The sequence below is a fragment of the Corvus brachyrhynchos genome, unplaced genomic scaffold (assembly GCF_000691975.1).
Source record: "Corvus brachyrhynchos isolate BGI_N302 unplaced genomic scaffold, ASM69197v1 scaffold6, whole genome shotgun sequence".
Classification (NCBI taxonomy): Eukaryota; Metazoa; Chordata; class Aves; order Passeriformes; family Corvidae; genus Corvus; species Corvus brachyrhynchos.
Window position 1 is genome coordinate 3,953,632 of NW_008238632.1, and position 25,902 is coordinate 3,979,533.

Sequence of the window (25,902 nt, forward strand, 5' to 3'; positions counted from 1 at the left end):
AGGAATGCCAATGAAAATATTCTTAAGTTACAATGGGTGTAACACAGGATTTTCACATTACCCCCTCCCTCTGGGGGAAATCCATAACTTTGTCTACAGTGTGAACTCCACTCGTATGGGTCAGGGCTGATTTACCCAGTCAATGTGTTTGTTTCCACTTCCATTTTCATTGGCACAAAACCAAACAACTAAGGGGAAACAGGCAGTGCAGGGCCCCCACCCTGGCTCTGAACGTATTTTCTTCTATTGTAGCTGGTTCCCTCAATTTCCCAGATCAATCAAAACCTGCTGGAGTCACTGCTGTGATAAAGTTGGTTGCTGTCAGGGAGTAGGATATCTGTGCTAGAGTGATCAAGAGGGGTCAGAGCTTTTTTAGCAGCAATGATAACTCTACAGAAATAAATACCTACTGAATTCCAACACAAATTGGGCTGGGGAGCAGTACGGAATATCTTGAAACACTTGAATCTCTAATGGTCCCTGTATTTTGCTGGCATCCCAGTCAAGAGCATCAGCTCTTACCTTTCCAGGACTATCATAAGGTTTTGGAGATCCAGCACATAACAAATACTGTTAATGTCAATCCTTGGATGACACCTTTGAGGACTGGATAGGATGCTAGTCTTGAGAAGTCAAGAAGTCGGTTCCCTGAAATGTCCTGTCCAAAGTGTCAACAGCCTGCATATGAATGGTACAACTTAAACCAGTGTAAAGTTCCAGTCCATCTATGTGCCTAATGAAAACATTAGGAATAAAGCTGTGGTTTATATATTTATTTATGAAAAAATAAATAACATAATCTCTCTTGGTGTAGGACCGTGTTACACGGTTGTGTTAAGAGGAAGAGCAAATCAGCTTCTGCTCTCCTGGTTTTAGTGGAAAGCCTGCTCTTGGATTTAGTAGTAGCTGGTTACTGCCTACATTCATGGTAAATGCTTCCTGAGTCAGTAATTTACTATTCTCATGTCTGCTTTTCTAATCTTAACCTAATTTGAAAATTAAGCTTTGCTCTTCCTGATTTTTTTGGTACATTATTACTGTTACTGACCTCAAGTGTATCCTGAAAGATAATTTTGATTATGATGTTAGAAACAGGATGTAATACCACCTGTTTCTCCCAGATTTCTGTGTAGTGTTTGAACATCAAAACTAACAAGAACTGCTCAATCGGCTCCTACAAAAGGTACACAAGACAGAGCCTTGTGCTCAGCTTCACATGGCTTCTTTTGCTTTTCCACACATGCAGTGGCCACTTCTACTTCAGTAAATGAGATATGCCCAGGGCTGTTCTCTGCCTCAGAGGCCAGCTCATGCTGTGTCTCAAGTGCATGCAGTTAAAAAAATGAGGGTAGCTGTATCCAGATTGCATGTTGGGAATGGCCTTTGACCTGGGCTGGCTGCTCAGCCATACCCAGGAAGGGTTTCAAGAAGATCTGTCTGGGCTGGCCTTGAGCTGCAGCCATATGGGCAGGAGACTGGGATTGTGTCCACGACCAAGAGGGAGCTATTAATACTGTTCCTGGACAGTTAGTTAAGATTAATTTTAAACATAAGCCATGAGGTTTACCATTTCTTACAGTTATGCCTCATCAATTATTTTATGTCTGGAGGGATTCAGAGGTCCTATTAGATACTTGGAAGAATGTCTGTTCACTTTCTGAGTTTTATGTTCCCTGCTTTGATAGTTTTCAGGTCAGAGTTCCACAGGCTAGCATTGTTACGTAAGAGAAAATATTGTCTTTTATCAGCTTTCAATTTGCTACATACAATTTCATTAATTAAGTGCTTTGTTCTCATCTTACAAAAGAGAGAAAATAATCAGTTCTAATTCCATGTGATGACAAATATAATTTGTTAATAAACTGATAAGCAATAAGGGCTAGAGCAACAGGAAGCAGGAATAATAAGAAAATTCATAGACAACAGTTACACTTTTATAGAAGTCTCTATACTAGCCTGTGAGGAGATTTTTTTTCTAACATTTTATTATTTCTAGGTGTGCCAACTGGTTCATCCATTTACACCATATGTTGCCGGACATAATGCATCAGCAAAAGATGATGCAAGGCAAGCTGATAGGACTGGGCAGGACATAGTATGCTCTTTGTCTCCTGGCTCAGTGGCCAAAACCCAATTGTTGAATTATTTTGTGAGAGCACAATCTTGTCTTTCATTGAATTATAAAAGACTCTGCCAGGGTTATGTGCTATTTCCAGTCAGGAATATGGAGGCTTTAAATTCTTGCTGGGTACAAGGAGTACTATGAAGATGAGGCAATGGGAATGATGCAGAATGAGAGGCTGGACTGAGTTTTTAATAGTGCTTAAAATAGTGATTCCTTACAAATCAACCAAAAGAGTCACATTTGCAAATGAAGAATAACACAAATACGAAAGATTCTTGCTAACAACTTTATTGTACTTATGCTCTGCAAAATATATCTTATTACGTATTACAGAAGAATAATGTAAAGTTTCACTCATAAAGCTTATAAAATTTTATTTTATAAAATATGCTGGTTATATTACTGATGAGTATATGCAGGTGCTTTCACAGAAAAAGTTGTACTGTTTATCCTCTTGGGAGTTCTATTTATTCTACATCTATTAATAACAAAAAAAATTATTTTAGGCATTTTAGGTTTTAGAAAAATATTTAAAGTTTACTGAATTTCATTTTCTGATGACATACACTACACTGCCTGGGATTTTCATGACCTGCAGTTTGACTGTTCAGTGTTTGGAGAAATTCAAAAAACCCCAAGGGTGAACTGAAATATATTTGTCCGCACACAAACTGTCCAGTATCAAAGCCTGCTACTGATGCCTTTGCAGAACTGGAAGTTAAGTATAATATAGTACTAACAAAGGATAGTGGGATGGGTTTGAACCCTACCCAGAGAAATAATGTTTGGTTTTTTTTTTTTAGTGGGGAGGGCAGGGAATAAAAGACTTGGACATGGTGGCATTTTTAGAAAGTTCGTGGCTGAATTAGAACTAAACCTTGCCTTTCCTGGTCTTTAGGCAGAAAGTAATTTTGGAAGGAAAATCAGATTCTGGAAGGAGCTATTTCATTGCAGTTTGGTATAAAAGATCAACCTCCTTCTCCCCCCACATTCAATCAGCTTTACTTAATCACATGGTAACCACCTTTCCATATGCATCCTGTGTGTTTGAGAGTGGATCTCTCTCCCTGAATGGGTGTTTGCTTATGCTGGTCCAGTTATCACTCCTTTCATTAAAAGGAAAAGATAAGGGTCAGAATTAGAGAGGATGGCACAGCCTTCCTCCCTGCTCGGGTCTGTGCCGTGCCTCCCCTGTGATTTCCGACGGCAGCAGTTATGGAGTCATGCTCTCCCATTCAGCCTTGAGGGGGCTGCAAGGCTGAAGACAGGACTGTAAAGCCTCAAATACAGGACTCAAAGACACCATTGTGCAGGAAAGGACTATGAACAGTTGCTGAATTTTAAGTCCATGCTTAAATTCAAAGCATATCTGTGAGGTTATAGGATTTGCTCAAGACTTTTGGGAATTCAGAGCTGTGCACATTGTAGAAATGCTTAAGTAGAAATTGTTCCATATGATGATTATAAATCAGGGGATATCTGCATTTATACACAACAGTCATATTTTCAAGCAGTAGACCTCCACCCTGTAACATTGTACGTGAAGGGACAAACTTTTGTACACATCAGAATGAGAGTCTTCCTTCCTTTCTGTTTATTACAGAGATAATCCTTTATTTTATTTTTAAATCTGAATGTTTAAATAGGATTAGGATTGTCTGTTTAATTTGATAATTTAAATACCTGCAAACATTAAATTATGTGTGGCGTATAGTAATTTTTATCAGCATAGTGTAGCAGAATAAAGATCTTTTTGAGAGATCATACAGGTTCTACAATTTAGAGAGTAAATAAAGAAGCAAAAAATAAACCAGCCACATCTCCTCATCTGAACTTTCCCAGACTGAGCTCAGTCAAAGTGTGGGTTGCACAGAGAGCAGAGTACGTGGTCTGCAGAGGCTCCAGAAGAGTGCTAGGCTTCCTATTTTGCATAAACAAATTAAGAGGTCTTATCTCATAACTAACTTACAAGTGAGTAAGCAGAGCAGAACATTACTTTATGTTCAGAGTAAATGATAGGACAATTCCTTGCAATTAATATGCTCACACTTCGCATATGGAAATTTTTGTACATCTACAGAGTGCCTTTATGTTCAAAATTATTTTTAAGGTGAAGATAAGCTACTGTCGAAGCTTCTGCCATAGGATAGCTGTTTTGGGTTTGGTGTTTGTGTCTTGCTGGAATAACATGGGTTTGTTTGTTCTGTAGCCATTCCAGCCCACCCACATCTTGGTGGTTTGGCCCTTCCTTGTGCTTGTCTGCAGGTGTGCCCATTGCTGACCTCATTCACCCATCTATTTGCAGTCATAAATACATCTAACCTAATGTTTGGCCATATTTGTGTTATGATATCCTTGAAATAGAAAAAACCCTGAACAATTAATTGCTTATTACAAAGCAAAACTTTTTTCCACCTAATGTTCATCAAACTAGGCGGATTTTTCATGCTGTGACAGGAGATGATTGTAAAGTTTCTCTTCTATTTTGGGTATCACTGCACACTTGCAAGTGCCTCTGCCATGTCACCTGCCTGTGCTCTCTTACTTAGTTCAAATGGCCATCCTTGTAAGTGCTGCCTTTTCAAATATATGTAAAGCGCTTCAAAGGTCTCAGATGTCAACATGAAAGCAAATTAATTCTGTACTGCTTTTTTATGTCTAAAGTGCTAGGCACTCTAGCTAAGATTTTCTGTGGTTTAGAATTGGCCTAATTCTGTCAGGCAGGGGAGATCTTGTTGTCCACTTGAATATGACTAGAGTTAACATAAATATTTTGGTTTGTTTTCTGAAAATTCAATCCCAGAGCTACATAGATTTATTTCAAAATATTTTCATATGAATATTGTATCATCCACAGAGAGAAGCAGATTTAATTTGTATGCCAAAATTAAATCCAGCAGCATTCTCTTTTATGAGGAAACCTTTTAATGTATTTTAAAAAAATACTGGTAGTGTAAATTCAACCCACCCCAGCTATCATTGGTATCCTGTGCTACTGCCTAACCATGTGGAGTCATTTGCGCTTCTGTCAGGTGGGAAATGCTGAGTGCTTCAGCTGGGAAAAGAAAGTTCCAGTGCAAAGCATAACTTAGTGTGAAAACAAACTGGATAATGCACAGACTGCAAGTACGGACTTTTTCCCTCCAGTGACCCTGTTTTCTTTTGATCCTAACCTTCACAAAACTAGGGTCTTTAAGGCTGAAATATACAGTGTCCCAAGCTGGATTGCTTTTGCACTCTTAGAAGAATTCTTGGCCAAACAAAATTTGTTGTCCAGCACTTCACCAAAGTTGGATAAGTGCAGAAATGAAAGCAGGTGGAGAGGTAAACTCATGCCTGAGAAAGAAGTGCTGAGTATAGTAGGAGAAAAGACAGGTTTTAGGGGTAAACGGTGACAATGGAGAGACGTAGAGAAGTGTGAGAAGCTAGAGGAAAATATGAATATTAGCACAGATTTTGGAGGCAAATGCTGGAATGTGTTAGTCATTTAAGAAAAAAAATTTAAAAAGAGAAGTAGGAACGTATGGGATAAGATTATATAAAGAATGTTTCCTTCCCAAATCTGCAGTTAGGCTTTGTAGCTCTGTGTCTGGCTGTGGCTTCAGCTGCCCACAAATGACTCATGAAAGTCACTTTTGAAATTGTGTATTTCAGTACTTAGAGTTGTCTTCATAAGTTTATATAGTGGAATTTAGTGCTGGTACTCTAAAGAGACAAAATCAGTGGACAGAACAAGCTGGGCAATTAATTTTGTTTCACAGGGTGTAAGGTTTGCATGTACACACGTCTGTCTGTGTGGTGCAATCATTAATGAGTCAGATACTGTTTCCCTTAGCCCCTTAGTTTTAGGGCAGTCTTCAGATGATTCAGCATGGTGTAGAAAAGCCTAGGATAGCGTATTTTCTGCTTCACAGAAATTAAAAGGTATATATGTAAAATTGTCAGGAAACTCCTACAAGAAAGGGAATGGTTTCATGGTTAGGAAAACTGGCAACCATGAGAATGGGATTCTATCCCTGCTTTTACTGATAAGTTCCTATTAAAAGTGGCCAAATTGCTTTGACCAAACTTTTTATTGGGCAATAAATACTCATTTTTTAATTTTCTACAGTGGGCCAGATTGTCAGAGTGTTCTCCCAGCTACAGTTTAAAGCCATTGGTGTGCTTTGCACGTATAAAACCCTGTACAAATACTAAGTAGTTAAGGAAAATCAGTAGTTTCATTTCTTTGGTGAGGAACCCAAACTCTATGGAAAGTTTTTCCATTTTTGCCCATTATATCCATGCCATGATAGAAAAAAGCCATTTCCCCTACAGTCTGTTCCACTTCTGAAGTCAATTAACATTTTTGAATCACTTAGGTAACTGGTGAAAGGTCTAACTAGCTCCAGAGGAATTTATTAATTTCCATTTTTAGTTTTGTGTTGAAGTGTCACACTAAATACTTAAATATTCTTTATTATAGGAAGTATGAGTATGATGCAGAAAAAAAAGTGATTATGAAATTAAAACCATACTCCAGTGTATTCTCATGATGGAAACAAATGAATTACCCAGTGAAGTTTTCAATTTAGGAAATGTTGAAATGAAGTCTTCGATTTCACTATCTGAAAAGGGTGTTCATTTTGGTCTGGGAAAGGATAGAGGGGGAGAAAGAGAGACCTTTAGTGTATAAAATATATTTAGAGTGAATTTCCTGTGGTCTATGGTGGTAAAAATTACTTGACAGGCAGATTCTGGGTATGTGGGGCTCCTAACCAGGAATATCGTAGCTAAATTTGTTCCCATTAAAATCAATAAAATATCTTGGATTGCTTCTAGAAATGTTTGTGGTGTATATTGCAACAAGTATTTGTTCTCCACAGTTCAGAACTGCTCTGGGCCAATGGGATTGCAAAATATCTGTCAGCTTTGGCTGACAGCCTAAGGTTGCCACAGCAATTTTTCTCTTTAATGAGTAAAATAGGTGATGTTTATAGAAAAATAACTGTCTCATGAGAAGCTGTGCAAAACGTTCCATTCAAAACCATTCTGTTTATATATAGTTTTGTTGTTTGTTTTCTTTTCTTTTTACTTACTACTGTGGACATTTGCATGAAAACAGGATATTTCTACTTCAAATTGCAGTCATGGACAGAATAGCTACTATACCAAAATGGAGCCAACCCACTTCAAAAAAAAAAAACCCAACTATTTTGCTTACCAAATCTGTTTCTTCTGTGTATGCAAAGTTTTGAGCACTTATTTTCCTACCTAAATTTAGGGGCTGGTTTTTTGCATTAGTTCTGTAAAACCAACAAAACAATATGGATGTAATAAAATAAGAATACATTCCTGCAAAGATTAAATTATTTTAAAAAATCATAAGTGACATTTATGTTTTAATATTTACAGTGACAGAAGGGATAAAAGTGTTTTTGTTATATATAGTGGCTTTTTTTTTTACACAGCCTAGAAACAATGATAAATACTCGAGAGAGAGATAACTAGAAAAGCTGAGTCCTGTTTTTGGTTGTTGATGATCAATAGAATTAATAAACACAAGGAACATCAGTGTTCTCTTTGATGGACAAATTTGACTTTTCCAGACTCAGGTTGAGTGTAATAGTCTACCAATTAGAGAGATACACTTTTACTGACAAGTAGCATATTTTCTCTGGTTCAGCAATGTCTTATAATGCCCTTAAGATTACTTCAGGTATCCCAGGATGAACGTGTGCATTAACACCCATGCTCCTATATGTATTTACATCACTTAACACTTTAGTCCCTGGCTTTGGGTCCATCTGAGTGCCTGGGGAAAGTTCTCAACTGCCCAGAGAGCATTTGTTTCTCTGGCAGGAATGAGAAGCAGAGTGAGTGAGGTGTGCTGCCAAATCCTCAGCCCCTGTAAGCCTTTATCCTAGCAATCAGGATCCTGGATAACTGAGTCTTCCAGCTGGAGACAGCTCCAGCTGGAGCCGTCTTACAGATGCTCTGCCCTGTAGAGGCTCACTCGCCCTGGACTAGGAGACTGCCTGCAGTGGCTTGTGGCACAGAGCATGCTTTTCCTGTTCGTCCTCCTCTCATCCAGGGTGGTTCTCTGAAAACTGATACCTGTCTGTGCAAAATCCACTGGATGAAGCCGTCATCTGTTTGTACAACTGCAGGATTTATAGTCACCATACTAATAAGTAAATATTCCCTCTCTGGTTAATAAATGGAACACCAGAGTTGCAGTGCAGGTGAGCATAGTCCTCTAACTGTAAATATTTGAAGAGAAATTAAAAACAGACAGACTGTTTTTTGTACTACACAGATCAAGTTTTCAAGTTCCAGGAACACCACTTCTTCCCAAAGCTACCTGCAAATCTTTCAGACGGTCATTTTTTCTCATTTGAAAAAATAAGCATCCCACTGAGCTTTCCTAGTGTAACCAGCCTGCGTTTGGCTCTGAGAGCTGAAAGAGTCTCTTTACCTCTTTGGGGCCATATGAATTCATGTTTTGCAGATAAAAATTATAAAAACTCTGCAAAATATACCTCCCAATTCTAAATGCAGATTTAAACTGCTTTTTTGGCATGCAACTTCACAGGGTCAGGGTCCATTTGCTTGGGCCAAACACCATTTAAATGTGACTGAAAAATATCAGGACCCTGTCAGTGGAAAGAAACATCAAGGGCTCTTTGGAGAAATAAGTTGCATTTATTCCTATTTTATAACTGTTCTGTATGTAATTTAAACGCAACAACTTTTTAAGTTGTTTTTAGTTTGGGCAACTAATAATGCATATTTTTTCATCCTTGTAGGATTTGACATGGGATTGTGGCTTGATGAAATGCTTGCGAAGTAATTCAGCATAAATGGGCCAGTTAGTTTCTTTGGTTATTTCTTGGTGATATTCAGTTCCCACCTGTTTTGTTCAGTGCTGCTTTGGCAAACTGTTACAGATTTTAGCAGTAGGCAGTTCACGGTAATGATATTACATAATACACTAAGTAAATATGTGATAAATGAGCAAATGTAAACCAAACAAGAAATGCAACCCTGGGGACTAACTGGGCTTGAAATTCTCATGGGTAAACACAGCAGGTGAGCAAAGGAGTATGACAAATAGGGTAAGAATTTCTTAAAGCCTGACTGCCACAAATGTGTCAATGGAGCTGAGTCAGCATGGGAAGAACGCAGTAATTTACTGTTGATTCAAAAGCCGGTAGCTCACTGCTACCCTTCTGGGTGATGAGGAATGCATTAGCTGGAAATGCAGATGACTAACCTTTGGGGACTGCTGCTTCTGCTGCTCTTCAGCCCAACTCTTGTGCTGTCCTTTCCAGGGACACTTCTCGGGAAACAATAGCATGTCATAGAGCTGCTGGGATAACCTACAGTCAGCATCGGACCATCAGCCAAAAAATGTGAATGATACTGTCATCTTTTTAGAAGTTGCAGTTTTAGAATTTGCCTTTCTGAACAGAAAAAAATTGCTTTCAATTTGCCTTTATCAGGCCAATATATATGTTAAATATATCTATTGTGCACAAGTTAGTATTTAGAATTATAATTTATATTTCTTTGCTATAGGATTTTCAACATTTTGCCCACTAGAAGCCGGGCCTTTTTCTGCCTTTCTGCCTCCTATCTCTGTTTATATTTTTCAGTATAGAAATACATTTAGTTATTGTGTTGATGGTTACTTTTAAGTTACATCTGCCTGACCTCCAGTTTTTCTCTGTTTTTATTGTCAGCTCATGGATGCTATGACTGTAGGACCGTGCTAACTGACTCCTCTGGAATTTTCACTTCTCCATGCTTCCCCAGTGACTATCCCAACAGCCAGGCATGCAAGTGGATCATCCGAGCACCTCATGGATTTATCATACAGCTAACATTTATTGATTTTGACATTGAAGAAGCTCCGGGTTGCATTTATGATTCCCTGACATTAGACAATGGAGAAAGCCCAATGAACCTTTGTGGCATCACTGCCAAAGGATTATCCTATAATTCTACTGGAAATGAAATGATTGTGTCATTTAAAAGCGACTTCAGTATCCAAAAGAAAGGTTTTAATGCCAGCTATGTAAGAAGTAAGTAAATCCAAAGCATTTCATGCCATTACAGATGTTATAAGGAAATGTCCTGTAAGGATTAGAATGACATTTCCCAAAGGAATCAAGTCCTCCATGAGAAGAGAATGAGTGGGTGAGGCTGCACTTCACAGGCTACAGGGTTATCTTGTATATTTTGTTAGCTAATTTATTTTTCTTTGGATCAAAATTATTCTATTCTAGGACTTGACCAGAAGTGTGTTAGAAAAACTCTTCACATGCAAAGATTTTAGGCTTAACAGTTCTCTCTCTGCCAGTTTATGCTGGAGGATTTGGAAGCAGGATAACTGTCCTTCAGGTCAGCACACCTGCAGAGGGACATAGAAACCTAAAGGAGAGCATGAGAGGGAACTTAGTTGAGCCAGAAGGAAGATCAGCCCGAACCTCTGGCCCAAAGTAACTCCCAACAGTGGGGAGAAGTTTGTGCAGAAAGCAGAACTTACCAGAGTTCATCCAGCCTCTGGAACAAACTCCCAGGGATGAACTGACATTGCAAAATGGCTACCTGTCATTCCAGTTCCTTGACCTTTTTTTCCCTTCCTTAAATACATACCAATGGTTTTAAAGGTTTTAAAAAGACACTCATGCTTTTTTTCCTAGAAGATAAGTGTACAAATAACTTCTGGTTGGTGTTTGGCTTTTTGTTTAGAGCATTAATTAGAGTTAATTGGACAGTAAATTAGACAGTAAAGGGCAGTGAGGTAACAAAGGGCATTAGGACAGTCACTGACAAACCCCATATGTGGCTCACTGTTTATTCCACTTCAAGGTTATAGTTTCCCATTTCATGCTCTCAGTAGACTTCCTTTTTGTAGAAGTTAAGCTGAATACCAGTATTGCATTGAGCTTTTATACTATTGTAACACAGTTATGTTCTGCAGGTTGGCTGGCTCTGAAAACACAGAACAGGGAAGTTTGGCAATTCTCTCTTCAGCCACAAGCACACCTTCCTCATGGTTATTTTAAAAATATTTATTACACATATCACCTATTTTAAAATAATTAAGATAGTAACTCCCAGGGATCATAAGACAAAAGTAGGCATGATTATATAATCAAAATCTGTGTGCAGTCCTGAAAAGAAGAAAGGTAACATCACAGAGGAGCTAAAAATACTTCTCTCTACTGAGGTCCTTTCATGCTGACAAAATAAATACGATAATAATTCTAGGAGCATCTGTTTTCTTCTGAAAGTCAAAGCAAATTTTCTGAAAAGCTTCTCTATTTGAAATGAACAAAACTATTTCTGTATGGTAAGAAGTTGTAAAATCAAATGGATCATAAAAAATCACATGCAGTCAGATTATGCAAAATGATTTATTTCTTTATTCTTCTTTAATATTTTAATGTTTAATTATGACTGTGAGGGATGAGTTGCAATTAGAATTGAAAGATGCATTGTTTACCCTAGCTGTGTTTAATGAGGAGGAGATGAAAGGTCCACAAACGTAGGTAGAGAACCCTTTGTGTATATATACCTACATGCATATATACACATGTACATATACATGTACAAAAATAAGGTACTTTTATGGAAGCAAGAGTATTACCTCCATGCCAAATTGAATAGTACCTTATGCTCATGGATAGCACCATCAAAATTAAATAGTCTTGGAAAATACCCTTTTATTTTGAAAAAGAAGACTATTCTCCACTGTGAGTAAAATTATCGAAAACCTTCACAAGTGACATATATTTTAATACTTCACATATATATTAGCTCAGAAGCTCTGTGTTAAGGCTTGCTGTTAAGCATCTAGGCTGAGGCTGGCTTCATTTGATTTCATTACTCCAAATGTGCAACTTTCACCTGACATCTTGATTTTGACTGGATGCTGAGAGAGCTGGCTGCATTCCTCTAGAGCAAGTTATAACTATATTCTTCTTATTGCTCACAGTTGTGCAATTATGTCACTTCCAGAACATAGTTACAGACAAAGATCATAGTAACACTTAACCTGGAAATGGATACAGAAAAGGGTCTTGGAAAAGGGATCATAATGTTCTGCTTTCCTTTCAAGTTATAAAAGCATGTGGACCATAGGACATCAGTGTGCACACACACTGAAATGACAACACATCCACATGGCAGATGTCAGTACTACGCTCTGCTATGCTTGCAAAGAGTTCCCAAAGCCATCTGAGAGATTGCACACCCGTTCACTTCAGATCATGTGAAAAATTGCACACACCCTCACTTCACATGAAGTTTCAAAGCTTGTACTTCAAGCTGACACTGTTTTTAACTACTAAAAATGTGATACGGGAGAAAAAGCATTAATTTCTCCCAGAATAAGGGGAATGCTGCTATATTTTTTTCCATTTCTCAGAATTTATAATTTTTAAATAATAAAATTAATTAGTTTGTTCAATTTTGAATTTCACAAAGCAATGCAAAGCTGGAAAGTAAAAGGCCATTCAAAGACACACGATTTCCTATCTGGAAACAGTTTAAAAATATGTAGTATGTAGTACATACATCCTAATGTGCAGTATGTACAAAAGACAAAATGCATGTGGCGAAAGACAGACATAAGAGAGTGAGTTGTGGGAGGGAATTAGTTTAGGAATAGAACAGCTTTTGTGTGGCTGCTCAGTTTTCTGTAAGAACAGTTTCAAACTAAGTTTTGCAGAGTCCTGTGGTCCATATCAAGTTGGGCACCCACACAAATGTTTGTCTCCTGCTTGCCACCTCCTGCAGCACACCAATAGCAGATGGATGGGCCGTATCCTCAGCTACAGTAAACCAGTGCAGCTTTGCCAGTCTTGGGGGAATTACGTCAATTTACACCAGCTGAGGGTCTGTCATGGTAAATAATTTCCTAGTAACACTTAACTATGTAAGTATAACTCCACCAGTAAGTAGAAGTCACTCAGTCACCAAAAGGGGAGGAAGAAGAGCCAACAGACCTGTGTTAGTACAGAAATGCTTGAGGCAATGTCATGTAAATTTAGCATACAGTTAAGCAGGACTGCAGTAGCCCAGATTAAAAAGCACAATTCACTGAGGTAGTAACAACACACTCTCAAACATGTGCTTGGTATGTGGACACTTGCAGACCTCGCTAAGGTTTGACACATTTCTTCCAGCATCAGTGACAGAATAGATGAAAGCAGGGGAGCTAGAAACAGCAGAAGGCACCCCTTAAGCACCAAACTATACTGAAAAGCCCATCAGCTGGTAGGAGACCAGTGTTCCCTGCAAGGGATTGTAAAATAGATTCTAAAGACTCCAGTCTTGCTTATGCGTGAAGGGTGGTATGAGATGTGAGACAGTGAGATGCAAGTAAGGTTTGTACTTTCTTCATGAGAAAATGTGTCAAAAAGCCCCATGCCCATCATAATCCAGTTATCACAGAATAGTCTGAGTTGGAAGCGACCCAGAAGAATCATCAAGTTCAGCTCTGAAGTGAATGGCCCACACAGGGATCCAGCCCACAACCTTGGCATTATTAGCACCATCCTCTAACCAATTGAGCTAATCTCAGGATCTTCCTAAGAGAAAAAATTTAACATCATTCTGAAAGTATTCTGGAATACCTGGATGAGTATTGCAAGAGTATATGTATATTCTTCCTCAGAGAATAACCAGTTTCTCTGATACAAACATTGAAATTCATCAGTGTGATGACTGACAGTGCAACAGCAAACAGGAAAGAGATCCGCACTTAATATTGATGGCAGGATTCAGCTTTCTCCATGTGGACAAAATACTTGTCAGTTTTGTCTTTTCAGTATATGAGGAAGGTGCCAGTGGTTAAATCTGTATGATGAATACAGCAAAGTTGAGTAGACTTTTTCCGTATGGGAGCAAAGTCCCGTTTATTTCTCTTTCTATACTGTTTAAATGTGACCAGGTGGTCCATAAGTTTCCTGACCGCCATAACACAGGCTAGATGGTGCTTATATGAATAAGCTTTCTTCTTTTTCAAGTCTTGAATCCTTACACTTCTTCTGGAACACTTTCCATGTTACGCAAAGTAGCTTACAGTATAATTAACCCACTAAAATATGCCCCTGTTTTCAATGGAGGGTTGAACGCTTTTTCTATCTATAAAATCATTACAGCATGCTTTTTCCCTTGGGGGAAAAATAAATCTATGAAGTAAATCCAGTAGCTATAAAAGCCCAGTGTTTTTCTCTCTTCCCTCCTGTTAGGCAGTTGCTGGGTTGGCAGATAATGTGCAATGCTTTATGTTATTTTACTATGTAATATGTTGGTCAAATTATGTTCTTGTGTATATCCAAATATGGTCATTTGGAACTCAGAGTCTTTGCAAGCAGCTGGCAAAGGGAACTTGCAGTACCACAGACAACATAGAATCCTTATACCCCATATATCTGTGTCTTTTCCTGGGTATGGCGTGACGGTTACCCTTCCCTCATGTCTCACCCTCTCATATTTGAAAGGGTTTTCTTTCATTCTGAGGAGAGAATATGTGTATTAATTAGTGTAAGTGTTGTGGCATCACTGAAAAAACCCAGAGGAGGCTGGGAATTAACTACTGTGGCAGTTATTCTTCAGGTTCTGCAAGAAACAGTTTAACTTCCAGTATACACACTGTGAAAACATGTAAGAGGTAGCAGACATTTGCAGGAGATACAGTCTGATGCAGAACTGTGGAGCCAGAAGTAAAAGCGAGGGCTGTTGCAATCTGTACCAGACACCTTTGCATGTCTGGTAGCCAGAAACTTTTCTGTGGACAAATTTGCTGGAACAATTGTGCTGCCATAAATGTGCCAATAAAACTGAGCGTATTAACATTTTATTTTGAAAAATAATGTTCTCCAAAATAGAGTGAACAGAATTGTCATAAATGTACCCATGGAGAAAAAGTATTTGTCGTGTGATACCTTTTTTTCATTTGGTGGCTGCCATTTTGCCCATGCAAGTGAGAATGCTTAATAACAATTAGAGCAATTCTGCCTAAATACCCTTACAGCAATACATAAATAGTAGTAGGGGTAGAAATTTCTGGATACTTGTGCAAAATCCAAAACTGCTGACCCAACTGTTAGCAAATAGGGAACAGCTTGGATATAAATATTCATAAACACACAATTGCAGTATTTGACCAGAAAGCTTCTGGGGACAAAATGAGAAGATGCCTAATGCTGCGCAGAAACACCCATTAGCTGAATTCAGCAACAAAAGGCTTCAGTTTGCCAAGGAATGTAATGGGGTCTTTCTTCTATTGCGATATTCAAAAGAAGGAAGGCCTGAACTTCACTGGTGTATTGCAGTCATGCAGACAAGTAATTAAAATAATACATTTTAAAAGCAAGTCATACTGTGTTTTTCAAATAACTGGTTTATTCCGTTGCGTAATGCATCCTTACTAGATGAATGAGAAGTAATTTTTATAAAGTGAGCTGAAACAGAGTTGGAAGTCAGTAGGTAATACATACTATATTGCTCTTAATGCAACTTATGGGCTGGTTGTTAACTGGGTATCACACAGCATTCTCTGTGCCATTGAAAGGATCGCTGCATATTTTCAGCTGAGTGAACTCCTAAGTCAAATTCCCCCTGGTGTGTGCTGTTGGTATATTACAGTGATAAAAATGACATGATAAATGTTTGTTTTAATGAATGTTACTTTAACCCCTGCTGCCAATCTGCCTTTATTCCTATATGATTAATTTTTTGTTGTTGTTGATTTACTTATCTGCTCTTGGTTCTAGTTGCTGTGTCTCTGAGGAATCAGAAAGTCATCATTCCCCAGGTTCCCGACATCGATGCTGTGTCTGTGGCAGAGACCATCTCAGTGCCAGAGCTTAGACAGTTCACACTGTGCTTTGAAGCAACCAAGGGCAACAGCGATGACAATGATGACTGGAAGGTTTTCTCCTACACTGATGCATTGTTGACAGAACTCCTGAGCTTCGGGAAGACCACAAAAGGCCATTTTCTGTCCATCTCAGGCACACAGTGCATCCTTAAGAATGCATTGCCCCGAAATGCAGAGTTTTTCACAGGAACCTTTCAGCAGCTGTGTGTTGTATGGGATAGCTTCTCAGGCACTATAGGTATATATGCCAAAAACATCTATCATGTAGTGAACTGTCCGGAGATCTTTGACAAAGTTATCCCTGGAGATGGGAGGCTGGTGCTGGGCTCTAACAGCAATGAAGTGAGTTCTCTAAATGGGGACATTTACAACTTCCGCCTCTGGAATTTCACCATGAATGCGCAAACACTGGCCAACCTCAGCTGCGATGTGAAAGGAAACATTGTAGACTGGGAAAATGAATTCTGGAGTATTCCAACTTCAGCACTGAAAGCAGAAAACAATTTGAGTTGTGGTGAGTATGCCTTGCCAAAACTTTTTTGCTTGTTTTCCCCCCACACTTCTGTATTGTGCTGAACATATCACATACCAAGATGGAAAAAAATGAGAGCATTCCCGTGAAAAAAGAATAGGTCTTACCTTTGCTATACTTTAGCTCTACACTCACCATACACAGAGCCTTTGAAAGGGTTTCCTTAAACGAAAAGAACAAGTCCCCTAAGTGTATTGAGTTGCTGCTGGAAATGATCTGCAGATCAAAGTTTTTCCAAAACGCTCCTTATTGGTTCATACAAAAGGGGGATAATGGCCACTACCTGCTGGCCTCAAATAAGATTACTGTGGTCTCTAGAGAAAAAAAAGTGTATTAGCTAATTAATTACTAAATGTTTTTGTACCTGCCCTTTGGTCCTTTGATTAGCCAGAGGAGCCCTTGCTAGCCTCGTGCTGTGTATGCAGAGCCAGCAAAAGCAGTGACAAAAACAGTGCATAGGAGACAGGAAACTAGAAGAAAACACTAAATTAGAGGAAGCGGACACAAAGGAAGAGTTTAGGATCAAAATCATCAGATTTTTTCTTTATGATGATGTATTATCAGTCCTTCTTTTAACTGGTAATTACTGAAGATCTTTTTTCCTCCAGATTACTCCAGAAGATAAATTTCAATACATTTACCAACCTATTCTCATTTCATGGCTCAGACGCTTGGTTCACGTAAATATCCTGGAGTATTTTTTTGTATATGTGACAGAGCATTTGTCAGCATTCTGAGAATCCTTTAGATTTAACTTTAGAGGAGAAGCTGGCACCACTGAGGCATGCTAGTTTCTGTACCTAATAGTTCTTGAGGGATTAAGGTGGCTAAAAAAGCTGCCTTGCTTGCTTTATGGTACTCATATCAAAGTGTGGGATACTCCCTGGCAGCTGGAACTACTGAGAAAGATCTCATCATGCCTCTGCTAAAAAAAATTAAGCAACACTTCTATAAAAGTACAAGCAGCTAGGTGCCTTCACCTTTCTACCAGAACAAAGAAAAGTCTGATTTGACTGCAACTGGTGAACATGTTCTGGACAAAAAAATGGTTGTTTCTATTTAATCGGTGCAAACTGATCTGATAGAGAATAAGTTCCCAGAAAATCTTAGTCTTCTTACACTGTTACACCATGATGACTACCATAACACTTTTACCAAACAATCTACCAAGATCTCTGTAAAAGCTTCAGTCTCATTTAATTTTGACCGCAGTAGGAGTCTTGTTCTTCCTTCTGTTAAAGATTGTACAGTCCTATGACACAAATATAATATCACAGCTGTGGTCATAGAAACAATAGAATTATTTTCATTCCACACCTTTATTCCTTGGGATGTGAGTGATCAGTTGTTTTCCTGCAGCAGAGCATTGTTTTAGAAAAGGTGTATTAGCGTTCCTACTTCAGGCCCAGTATCTGTACAAGTCATTTAAAATGTATCCACATACAAACATTGTTGCCTCTAAATAAGACTATGAGGAAACTAACTTACTAGCCAGTCTTATTCTTTCCTTGAAGTGAAATCATCCCCTGTGATACAAGCTTTCCTGAGCCAGAGTATTTCCTAAAAGAAAATTCTGGGTGCAGTGCCATTTCAGAGATGGTTACTAATCCCAGAGATGAAATTGTTAGAATTGTCTTCCCTCCCTCCTCTCAAGTAAAAGCCTTCTTTGTAAAACCAGCCTTCAACAGGAGAGTTGATGAGTCAGGCTATCAACCATGAATAAACCACTGACATTGGGGAGCTGACTCTGATTAGGCTTCATTTAACAGCAGTGAAAGGATTTATGCAAAAAAGAGTTTTTTGCACAGCTCCAATAATGCTTCACCAGGAAGTGCCTTGTAACTTAAAAAAAAACAAACCACGCATTTAGCAGTGATCTCAACACATCTTTGCCTGAACAGTGCTTACATTTTCAAGGGGTATTATTTTCATGGTTTTTCAGACAAAGCTTTTACAAGTAGATTTATGGAGCATAAAACACTGGAAAATTGTTTCAGATAATCTTTTCATAGTTTTACCTTTTATTAGTTTATTCCTTAGACTAATGTTTTCACAGCTGTACAGCCGTGGTGTGGTGCTTGTGTAAGACAGGACAGAATTCTGTTTTTATTGCCATACCTTTATGCAGATTGCATTTAAAGGTATACATACACAGCCTAGGTATCCGGACTCATTGTAAAACAAGTAGCCTAGGCAGTGATAGAAGTGTATGGCTATTGACCAGTTCAGAGTTCAGTACGGGCAAACTGAGGAGCATTTAATCAGCTTCTGGTTCTTATTCTGAAGCCTGCACTGGCTACAGCTGTAGCAGGATATGATCTACTCATTTTAAGGGTAACATGGCTGCATATCTGTCCATGCCTGCAATTGCTTTTTTTTTCATGTGCATTTTATGAGTCCTTCATTCCCAAGGCAAAAGGAATCCTTAATTTCACTCTCAGATTTAGCTCAGTGTGGGATGTGTCTGCCTTAGGCAGCTGGGCAGCGTTTCAGGCTAAGCTAATTGCCCTCAGTGCTCTTTATGAATAGTGGAATCAAAAAGGCTATTCCACAGGTCAGTGCATCTCATGCTGGAGAAGATGTCTCAGTGAAGTCAAAATTCTTTTGCTGTAGGAGTGCCTGTTCCTCTCCACTAACTATAAAGAAAGTCTAGCAGATACGGATGTCTGAGTTTTAGACATTTGGAGTGCAATGTATCACACAACATGTCTATAATACAGGTCCATGGGGTCACGGGTCCTGTCAGCAAATCTGCTTCAGAATGGGCTCCTGTCTTCATGGGTCAACAGGTCCTTCCAAGAGCCTGCTCCAATGTCAGCTTTCCATGGGGTAACAGCCACCTTCAGGCATCCACCTGCTCCAGCATGGGGTTCTCCACAGGCTGCAGGTGGATCTCTGCTCCACCCTGGACCTCCATGGGCTGCAGGGGCACAGCTGCCTCACCATGGTCTGCACCATGGGCTGGGGGGAATCTGTGCTCTGGTGCCTGGAGCCCATCCTGCCCTCCTTCCTCACTGACCTTGGTGTCTGTGGGGTTTTGCTCTCACATTATCACTCCTCTCTTGGCTACAACTTCTGCTGTGCAGTAACTTTTCCCCCTTTTTAAATCTGTTATCCCAGAGGCACTATCACTATTGCTTACAGGCTTGGCCTTGGCCAATGCATCCATCTTGGACCCAGCTGTCATTGGCTCCATTGGGCATCGGGAAAGCTTCTGTGAGAGGCTTCTCACAGAACTGCCCCTGAAACCCCTTTACTGCCAAATCCTTGCCATGCAAACTCAATGCAATGTCTTCTGACTTAAATGTTTTGTAAAGCTGGATTTGATTTTTTTTTTAAGTTTCACCAAATCAAATCAAATTTTATTTTGATTTACTCATTTTAAATACTCATTGAAGAAAATATGAACACCCACAGTATTTCCAGCCAACTCTCAGGTCATCTTTCCATGTTACACAACAGGGGTGAAACTTAGAGTAGGTTTTGATATTGACTGTTTAATATTAGCAAATTTATTTTAAAAACCCCACCTCATGCAGGAGATAGTACACTCACTTAGAACATCCTTCCTGGAGTTCATAGGAAGTGTACCAAGAAAGTGAATTTGCTTCTGTCTCTTAATCCATTAAAAAAATTGTTGAAATTTAATATTGTTGAGGATGACTTGTTTTAATTCCACCCTGTCTTTGTCGGCAATACATGTAGTGGTATCTGTGGCATGATACAATTTCTGTGTCAAAGCTCCATGCTTCATTTGTTCTTGCATCACAGGAAATATTTTCTTAGCTGTCTTTACAAGCCAATGGGTGGTAGCTATTCAATGTTATGGAAGGATAGTGTGTTTCATGAGAGAACTTCATTGAATCAATATGATTCTGAAGTGGTAAAGCAAAAGTCAAAAGGGCAAAACTCATAGTAAGTTCACATTTTGACAGATCTCTATGGTCCCATTATTTTCAACACAGTGTGCAAAGGCAGCTGTATCTGCAGCTGAACCTCTGGGATACAGGAAGTATAATTATGCAGTTGCACCAATTCTTTTTTGTAGCCATTCTTATGTGCCTTGGTTTTGTCTCCAGATCATCAAAGTGTAATGCTTGCTGCTGTGAATAATGCTGTAGAGATACAGACTTATAACTTTATCTATTTATAAATCATGCATACCAGAATATTAATCACACCCTCACCCCGGGCAGAGGAACAAGTTTAATCACCTTTTATCTGGTTGGTGTCTGTCACAGGCAGATTACTCAGAAGTGTGTGGTGGGTAGCCTGTGCTGCAGCAGCAGAGCATAGCTGCTCCTCCAAGGCATGTGTTGTTATGAAGGTCATATAAATCCCATGGCCATACTGACCCCTTTGCTTAAACCCATTTCATGGAGTACACACAAGTTGTTATTTAGTGAAAGCTAAGAAAACCACAGGAGGATATGTAAGTGACTCTTAACTTGCGAGTCAGCGGGGTTTTCAAGGATCCCTGAAATGCAACAGAAAATGAAAACTTTTGAGTTTTAAAGGCAAATGGCAGTGTCAGTTTTGCGACTGAGAGAAATTAGGAAGAGGAATGTGTCACTGCATGATATAATGTGTTTTCAGACATGATAGGTTTAGGCCCAATAACTAACCCTTTCTAAATTATTTGTTTTCTTCTTTTAAAGGCTCATATCTAATTCCCTCTTCTTCAATTGAACCAACCAGTTGTGCAAACCTAGGAAGCCTTTGCCAAGGTAAGAAATCCAGGTCCTTTTCACAGTTTCATCTTTGGGAAATCTTTCTTTTCCTCGGGGTTTTATTCCATTTCTTTTTTATTGTCATTTCTAAAAGGGTGAGTGGCAATAAAAAATAGCAAGGAAAGGAATTCTTTAGTCTCATCAAGTATGTGGGTGTCCTGTACATGCAATATGTGTGGAAAAAAGGTGATCGCTCCTTTGATAATACATTTTCCAAATAGTCTCCATTATATCAAAACTGAATTAACTGACTGCTTTCATTTCTTTCTCCACCTCTTTTCCCCCTGCACATTTTCACAGTAAAATATTAACCAGTATAAGAACTAGGCAAATCTGTAAAAAAAACAAGCAGATGTAAATAAAGGAACTAGCTTTTATTCAAGGTTTTTTTCCAAGAAGCTATTTTGAGGCTAGATACTTTGAGATTAGAAGGTAAAATAATTAACATCAAATTGCAAAATTCAGCAGCTGATAGAGAAAAACACATGCTACAACACTTGGTGATGATTTAATAGTCTAAAAATCATCACATATAAAAATTCATTAGGAGTCTTTAAAGGTCAGCTCAGTTGAATGCAAGGAACGGGTGAGCCCTACAGATTTCCGTGTCACATGAATCAGTGGACATGCAAGGATGGTTAATTTGTACGGTTCTGCTCAGATGCTGAAGTTCCATAAGAATTGCTTGACATGAGCAACATCAACCCATTTCCACAACACATTCATGAACACAGGCCTTATAATGTGTTGGTATGCTATGTTAAACTTTAATTACAGCAGCAACTGCACCAAAAATATCTAGCTTTGTAACCCCTTTACAGCTGAATGGTGGAAGAAAGAGACAGGAGAGAATAAAATATAAGAGGAGAACAAGAAGTCTCAGAACTCTTTCAAAACCAATATTTGTAAGTAAATTGGATTTAGCTTAAAAATAAAAGGGAAAATGCACTCTGACCAGCCAGTAAGAGATCTATGTCAGTTTTCAGTGTACTTTTCCCAGATTTTCCTGAGGTAAATTTGGTTCAGGTTCTTGGAGCATATTGTACTGGTCTCCACAGGGAAAGTGAAATGCCATTAATGTCCATAATCAAACTTTAAACAGTAATTTTCAGGCATCATATTCCCAAAGCATAGTATGATCTAAATACTACTACTCAAGTAGTTTGGGTAAATGAGGCATCCACAATTATTCCATATTAGTATTTCTGTATGTAAAGGGTACCACCGTGTAAATACCTTCATCCGTTCTTTTGGAAGATCTCTGAGTGTTTTCCTCCATTAAAATGGCATGGTATGAAAGGAAGAGAATATCTTTCATAATGTCAGCCAGTATGGTTGCAGAAATGGACACACTTTCAGCTAAACAAGCCTGCTTTTCTAAAAGCCTCATCCTTTGTCCCAGCTTTATTGACTTGTCTAGTAGTAGATATTGCCTCTAATAAAAGAAGCTGCCTTTCCAACTTGCCTTCTTAAAATCTTAGACCATCTCATCTTCAATAAAGATTATGAGTATTTTCATGAAGGTAATACTCTTTCTTTCTCTAAAAAGTGTTTGGTGAAATGTCCCTTGTGTTCAGTTAGTCACTTTTGAATAAGATGCCAGATAAGGTTTATCCCACTCAGCACCATCATCATTATTGTCATAATAATGAAAATTGTAATAAGATGTCTATCTATTTCTGTCAATACCACAGACTTTGTCTAAACTGAGAGGCCAGTTTGGACTCCTTTGTTTGTTTGGTGTTGTGCAATAACAACAGTAAAAAGTTTGTGGATGCCAGGTTATGTCAGCTGTGTCTGATGAAAGAACTGATTTCTCCATTATGCTTAGTAGAAATTTTCATTCATTAGATGCCTCCTTTAACAGCATTGGCTGGAAGACACAGTCTGTAAGAAGTCTTGTAAATTACTCCTCAGACAATATAGCGCTGTAGTTTCATGGAAGAGCTTTTTTATACTCCAGGGTGTCACTTTATATGCTCACTTTTCCAATTAGAATCTGTTTGCTCCATAGTCATGAACCTGCTCCTTATGCTGTGAGAAGTTTGTGTTTTGTGCTCAAAAGGTTAGATAAATCAACCTAGCAAAACATTAAAATTTCTTGCCCAAAATATAACTGCTTAACCTTCCTAGGTTGATTCTTGGTCAAAATCTTCCAAAGCCATGTAACACTGGGAGATTTTACCAACCTTCAGATTTTAAATAAGGGTTTTCAGGAAAAAAATCTATGTGAGTGGATTTACATTCCCTGGGAGTTATTGAACAAAACTAAATTATTTTCCAAACCATTATTTGGAAATTTAGTGGCATGATCTTTGAATTCCTCTAGCACATATACTCTCCCAGTCCATCATGGGGGAAATTTGCAGTTTTGGCTCCTCCTAATTTTGAAAAGTGTTCATCTGTTTCTCCACGATTTTGTGGAGTGACTCCTGTTGGTGTCAATGGGAACAGTACAGCTGAGTTCCTACATAAATCTTTCAAAATAGGTATTCTACTTCACCTGTTCCAAGTCTGATTTCAATTCTCTTCACTGTTTGGAGTTCAGTGGAGTTAAGTGGATCCTTATGTGGATGTTCTAGTTACTCATTTGTTTGTCATATTCAGTCTTTGAGGAGGGACAAAGACTCTTTTCACAAGCAGCATTCTAAGTGTGTGCATCTTAGAACTTACACATTTTCTGGTCTTTGCACAACTAAGGTTCTCATAAGAGAATTTTGAGTTTATGAAAGAAGTGCAGGACTGATCCTGCAAAATTTACACTGGCAAAATTCCCACTGAAGTCAGTGCAAGTGAGGATTGCAGGACTGGGGCCTCAGTTCGTATCTATTCATCACTTTGTACAGAAAAAATAATGTGTTTTTTTAACATTTATGGCATTGTGTGTAGATGGTTTCATTTTACATTGTCATGCATTGTTCCCATTTTGTCTTACCTTATTAACATTCATATTTCATTCAAGTTCACCTCTTTCTCATCTTTATTACCAGCTACTGTAAATGCTACTACTCCTACACCACCCACTGTCACCACTAACATGCCTGATACTAATAGAAACGATAAGCCAAACAATGGTAAGAAATCCTGTGTTACATTTTTCCTTGTACTGTGTCTAAAGCAAATTTGTTGTATTTTAAGGTGTGTTTTTCCTACCATCATAATGTCAAGGGTCATGTCTCGATTCTGATCTCATTTACACTGAATAAATCAGGACTAAATCTCTGGACAATGTCAGAATGGTGCAAATGGGAACAGAACCAAACTGTGTTTATTTGTATCGTGTTTACCTGGCTTTGTGTCACTCATTGCATTTAACAATGCAAAGAACAAGGGAAGGAAGAGGGATTTTTGAAAAGGGTCCAAAAAGAACCGTGCTATTGAAGTGTTTCAAGGCTGCAGGTTGTCAGATGTTGTGTAGCTCCTGCCTGTGCAGCCAGGGTGGTAGTATGCTTGGATTGTCTGTTCCTCACTAGTTCCTCGCCATTCCTCAGGCACAGGAGCCAAGTGGAACCATTCCTATGGAGCAAAGCCACTTCCACTGAGTCAACAGAAATCTTTCCACTGACTTAAAGAAGAGCTGGATCAGACTTTACTAGGGAAAATGTTGACAGTATCAGATATCGTTTACTTTTCATTTAGAAAGATTAAGGGAAAAAATAAGGTAGTAAATGAACGTATTATTAGCACAGGAATAAAGCCAGGATTTCTTTTGAGGTTTTCTCAAATTCTGTGATATCACCGTCTCCTAAAGACTGACCATCATTTTGTGAAGTGCTGCTAAAATATTTATTAGTTTGTTATAGTTGGTTGTTAAACACAGAGATAGATTTCGGCAATTTTCATCACAGGCTTAAATATATATTTTTTTTACAGATTTATTTTTTCAGTGTACTCCACATGAAATGAATTAGAATCTGGGTGGAGTTTGTGGTTTGGTTTTTAGGTTGGTTTTTTTTTGGTTGGGTGTTTTTTTTCCCCCAGTCCATTAGTTGTTACTGTAGGATTTAAAAATCTTGGAGTATTTTTTCTCTTGGCAGATAATTTATTGTACACTGGCAATCAGACAGTACAGTACACAATGTGAAAGAATTTATCTGAATCCAGACTGTTTGGTTTTAATAAGCTGTAGAAATAAGAAGAAAATAGTGATGATTTCTTCCAAATAGTGTCTGCTTCCTTTTTGTGGAGCCACTCAATCTATGTTCACCATGAGCACTCTGATTTTTTTTAACAGAATGAACTAAATCTTATAAATATTAGTATGAATAAAAATTGGACAATTAAGTCCTTTCTCTAGCTTTGAAACTCTCAAGAAAAAGTAGAAAGACTATGAAAATAAGCCAAATTCACTTATGGTAGAAGGAAATTAAACTTTCACTCAGCTAACAGGCATTATTTTCCACTCTTGGTAAGTTGATTTTTAGACTGAGAACAGACAGCCAAGAACAGAGAGTTAAGTTACATATATTTTCTTTAATCCATTAACTATGTGGCTTGTTACACACAGACCTGCAGGAATTCAGACTTCCTGCTACAGTTATCTTCAGAATGAAGAGAAATTCACCTGAATTTTCCCATTCACGACCACAGTGGCAGCAAGAATCTAAGATAGAAGGGATCAAAACAATAGGAATTA

General features: G+C 38.4%; 1 protein-coding gene across 4 annotated transcripts in view; it reads left to right on the forward strand.

Annotated features, from left to right (window-relative positions):
- ADGRG6 (adhesion G protein-coupled receptor G6) overlaps positions 1 to 25,902 on the forward strand; it is a 108,131-nt gene that overhangs the window by 29,065 nt on the left and 53,164 nt on the right. For 3 of the 4 annotated variants that reach the window (XM_017737254.1, XM_017737257.1, XM_017737256.1), the window contains exons 3-6: positions 9,850 to 10,191; positions 15,898 to 16,518; positions 21,195 to 21,263; positions 24,257 to 24,340. In XM_017737254.1, the coding sequence (XP_017592743.1) occupies positions 9,850 to 10,191; positions 15,898 to 16,518; positions 21,195 to 21,263; positions 24,257 to 24,340 (1,116 nt within the window). The remainder of the gene's footprint in view (positions 1 to 9,849; positions 10,192 to 15,897; positions 16,519 to 21,194; positions 21,264 to 24,256; positions 24,341 to 25,902) is intronic. The other variant, XM_017737255.1, reaches the window with a different exon arrangement.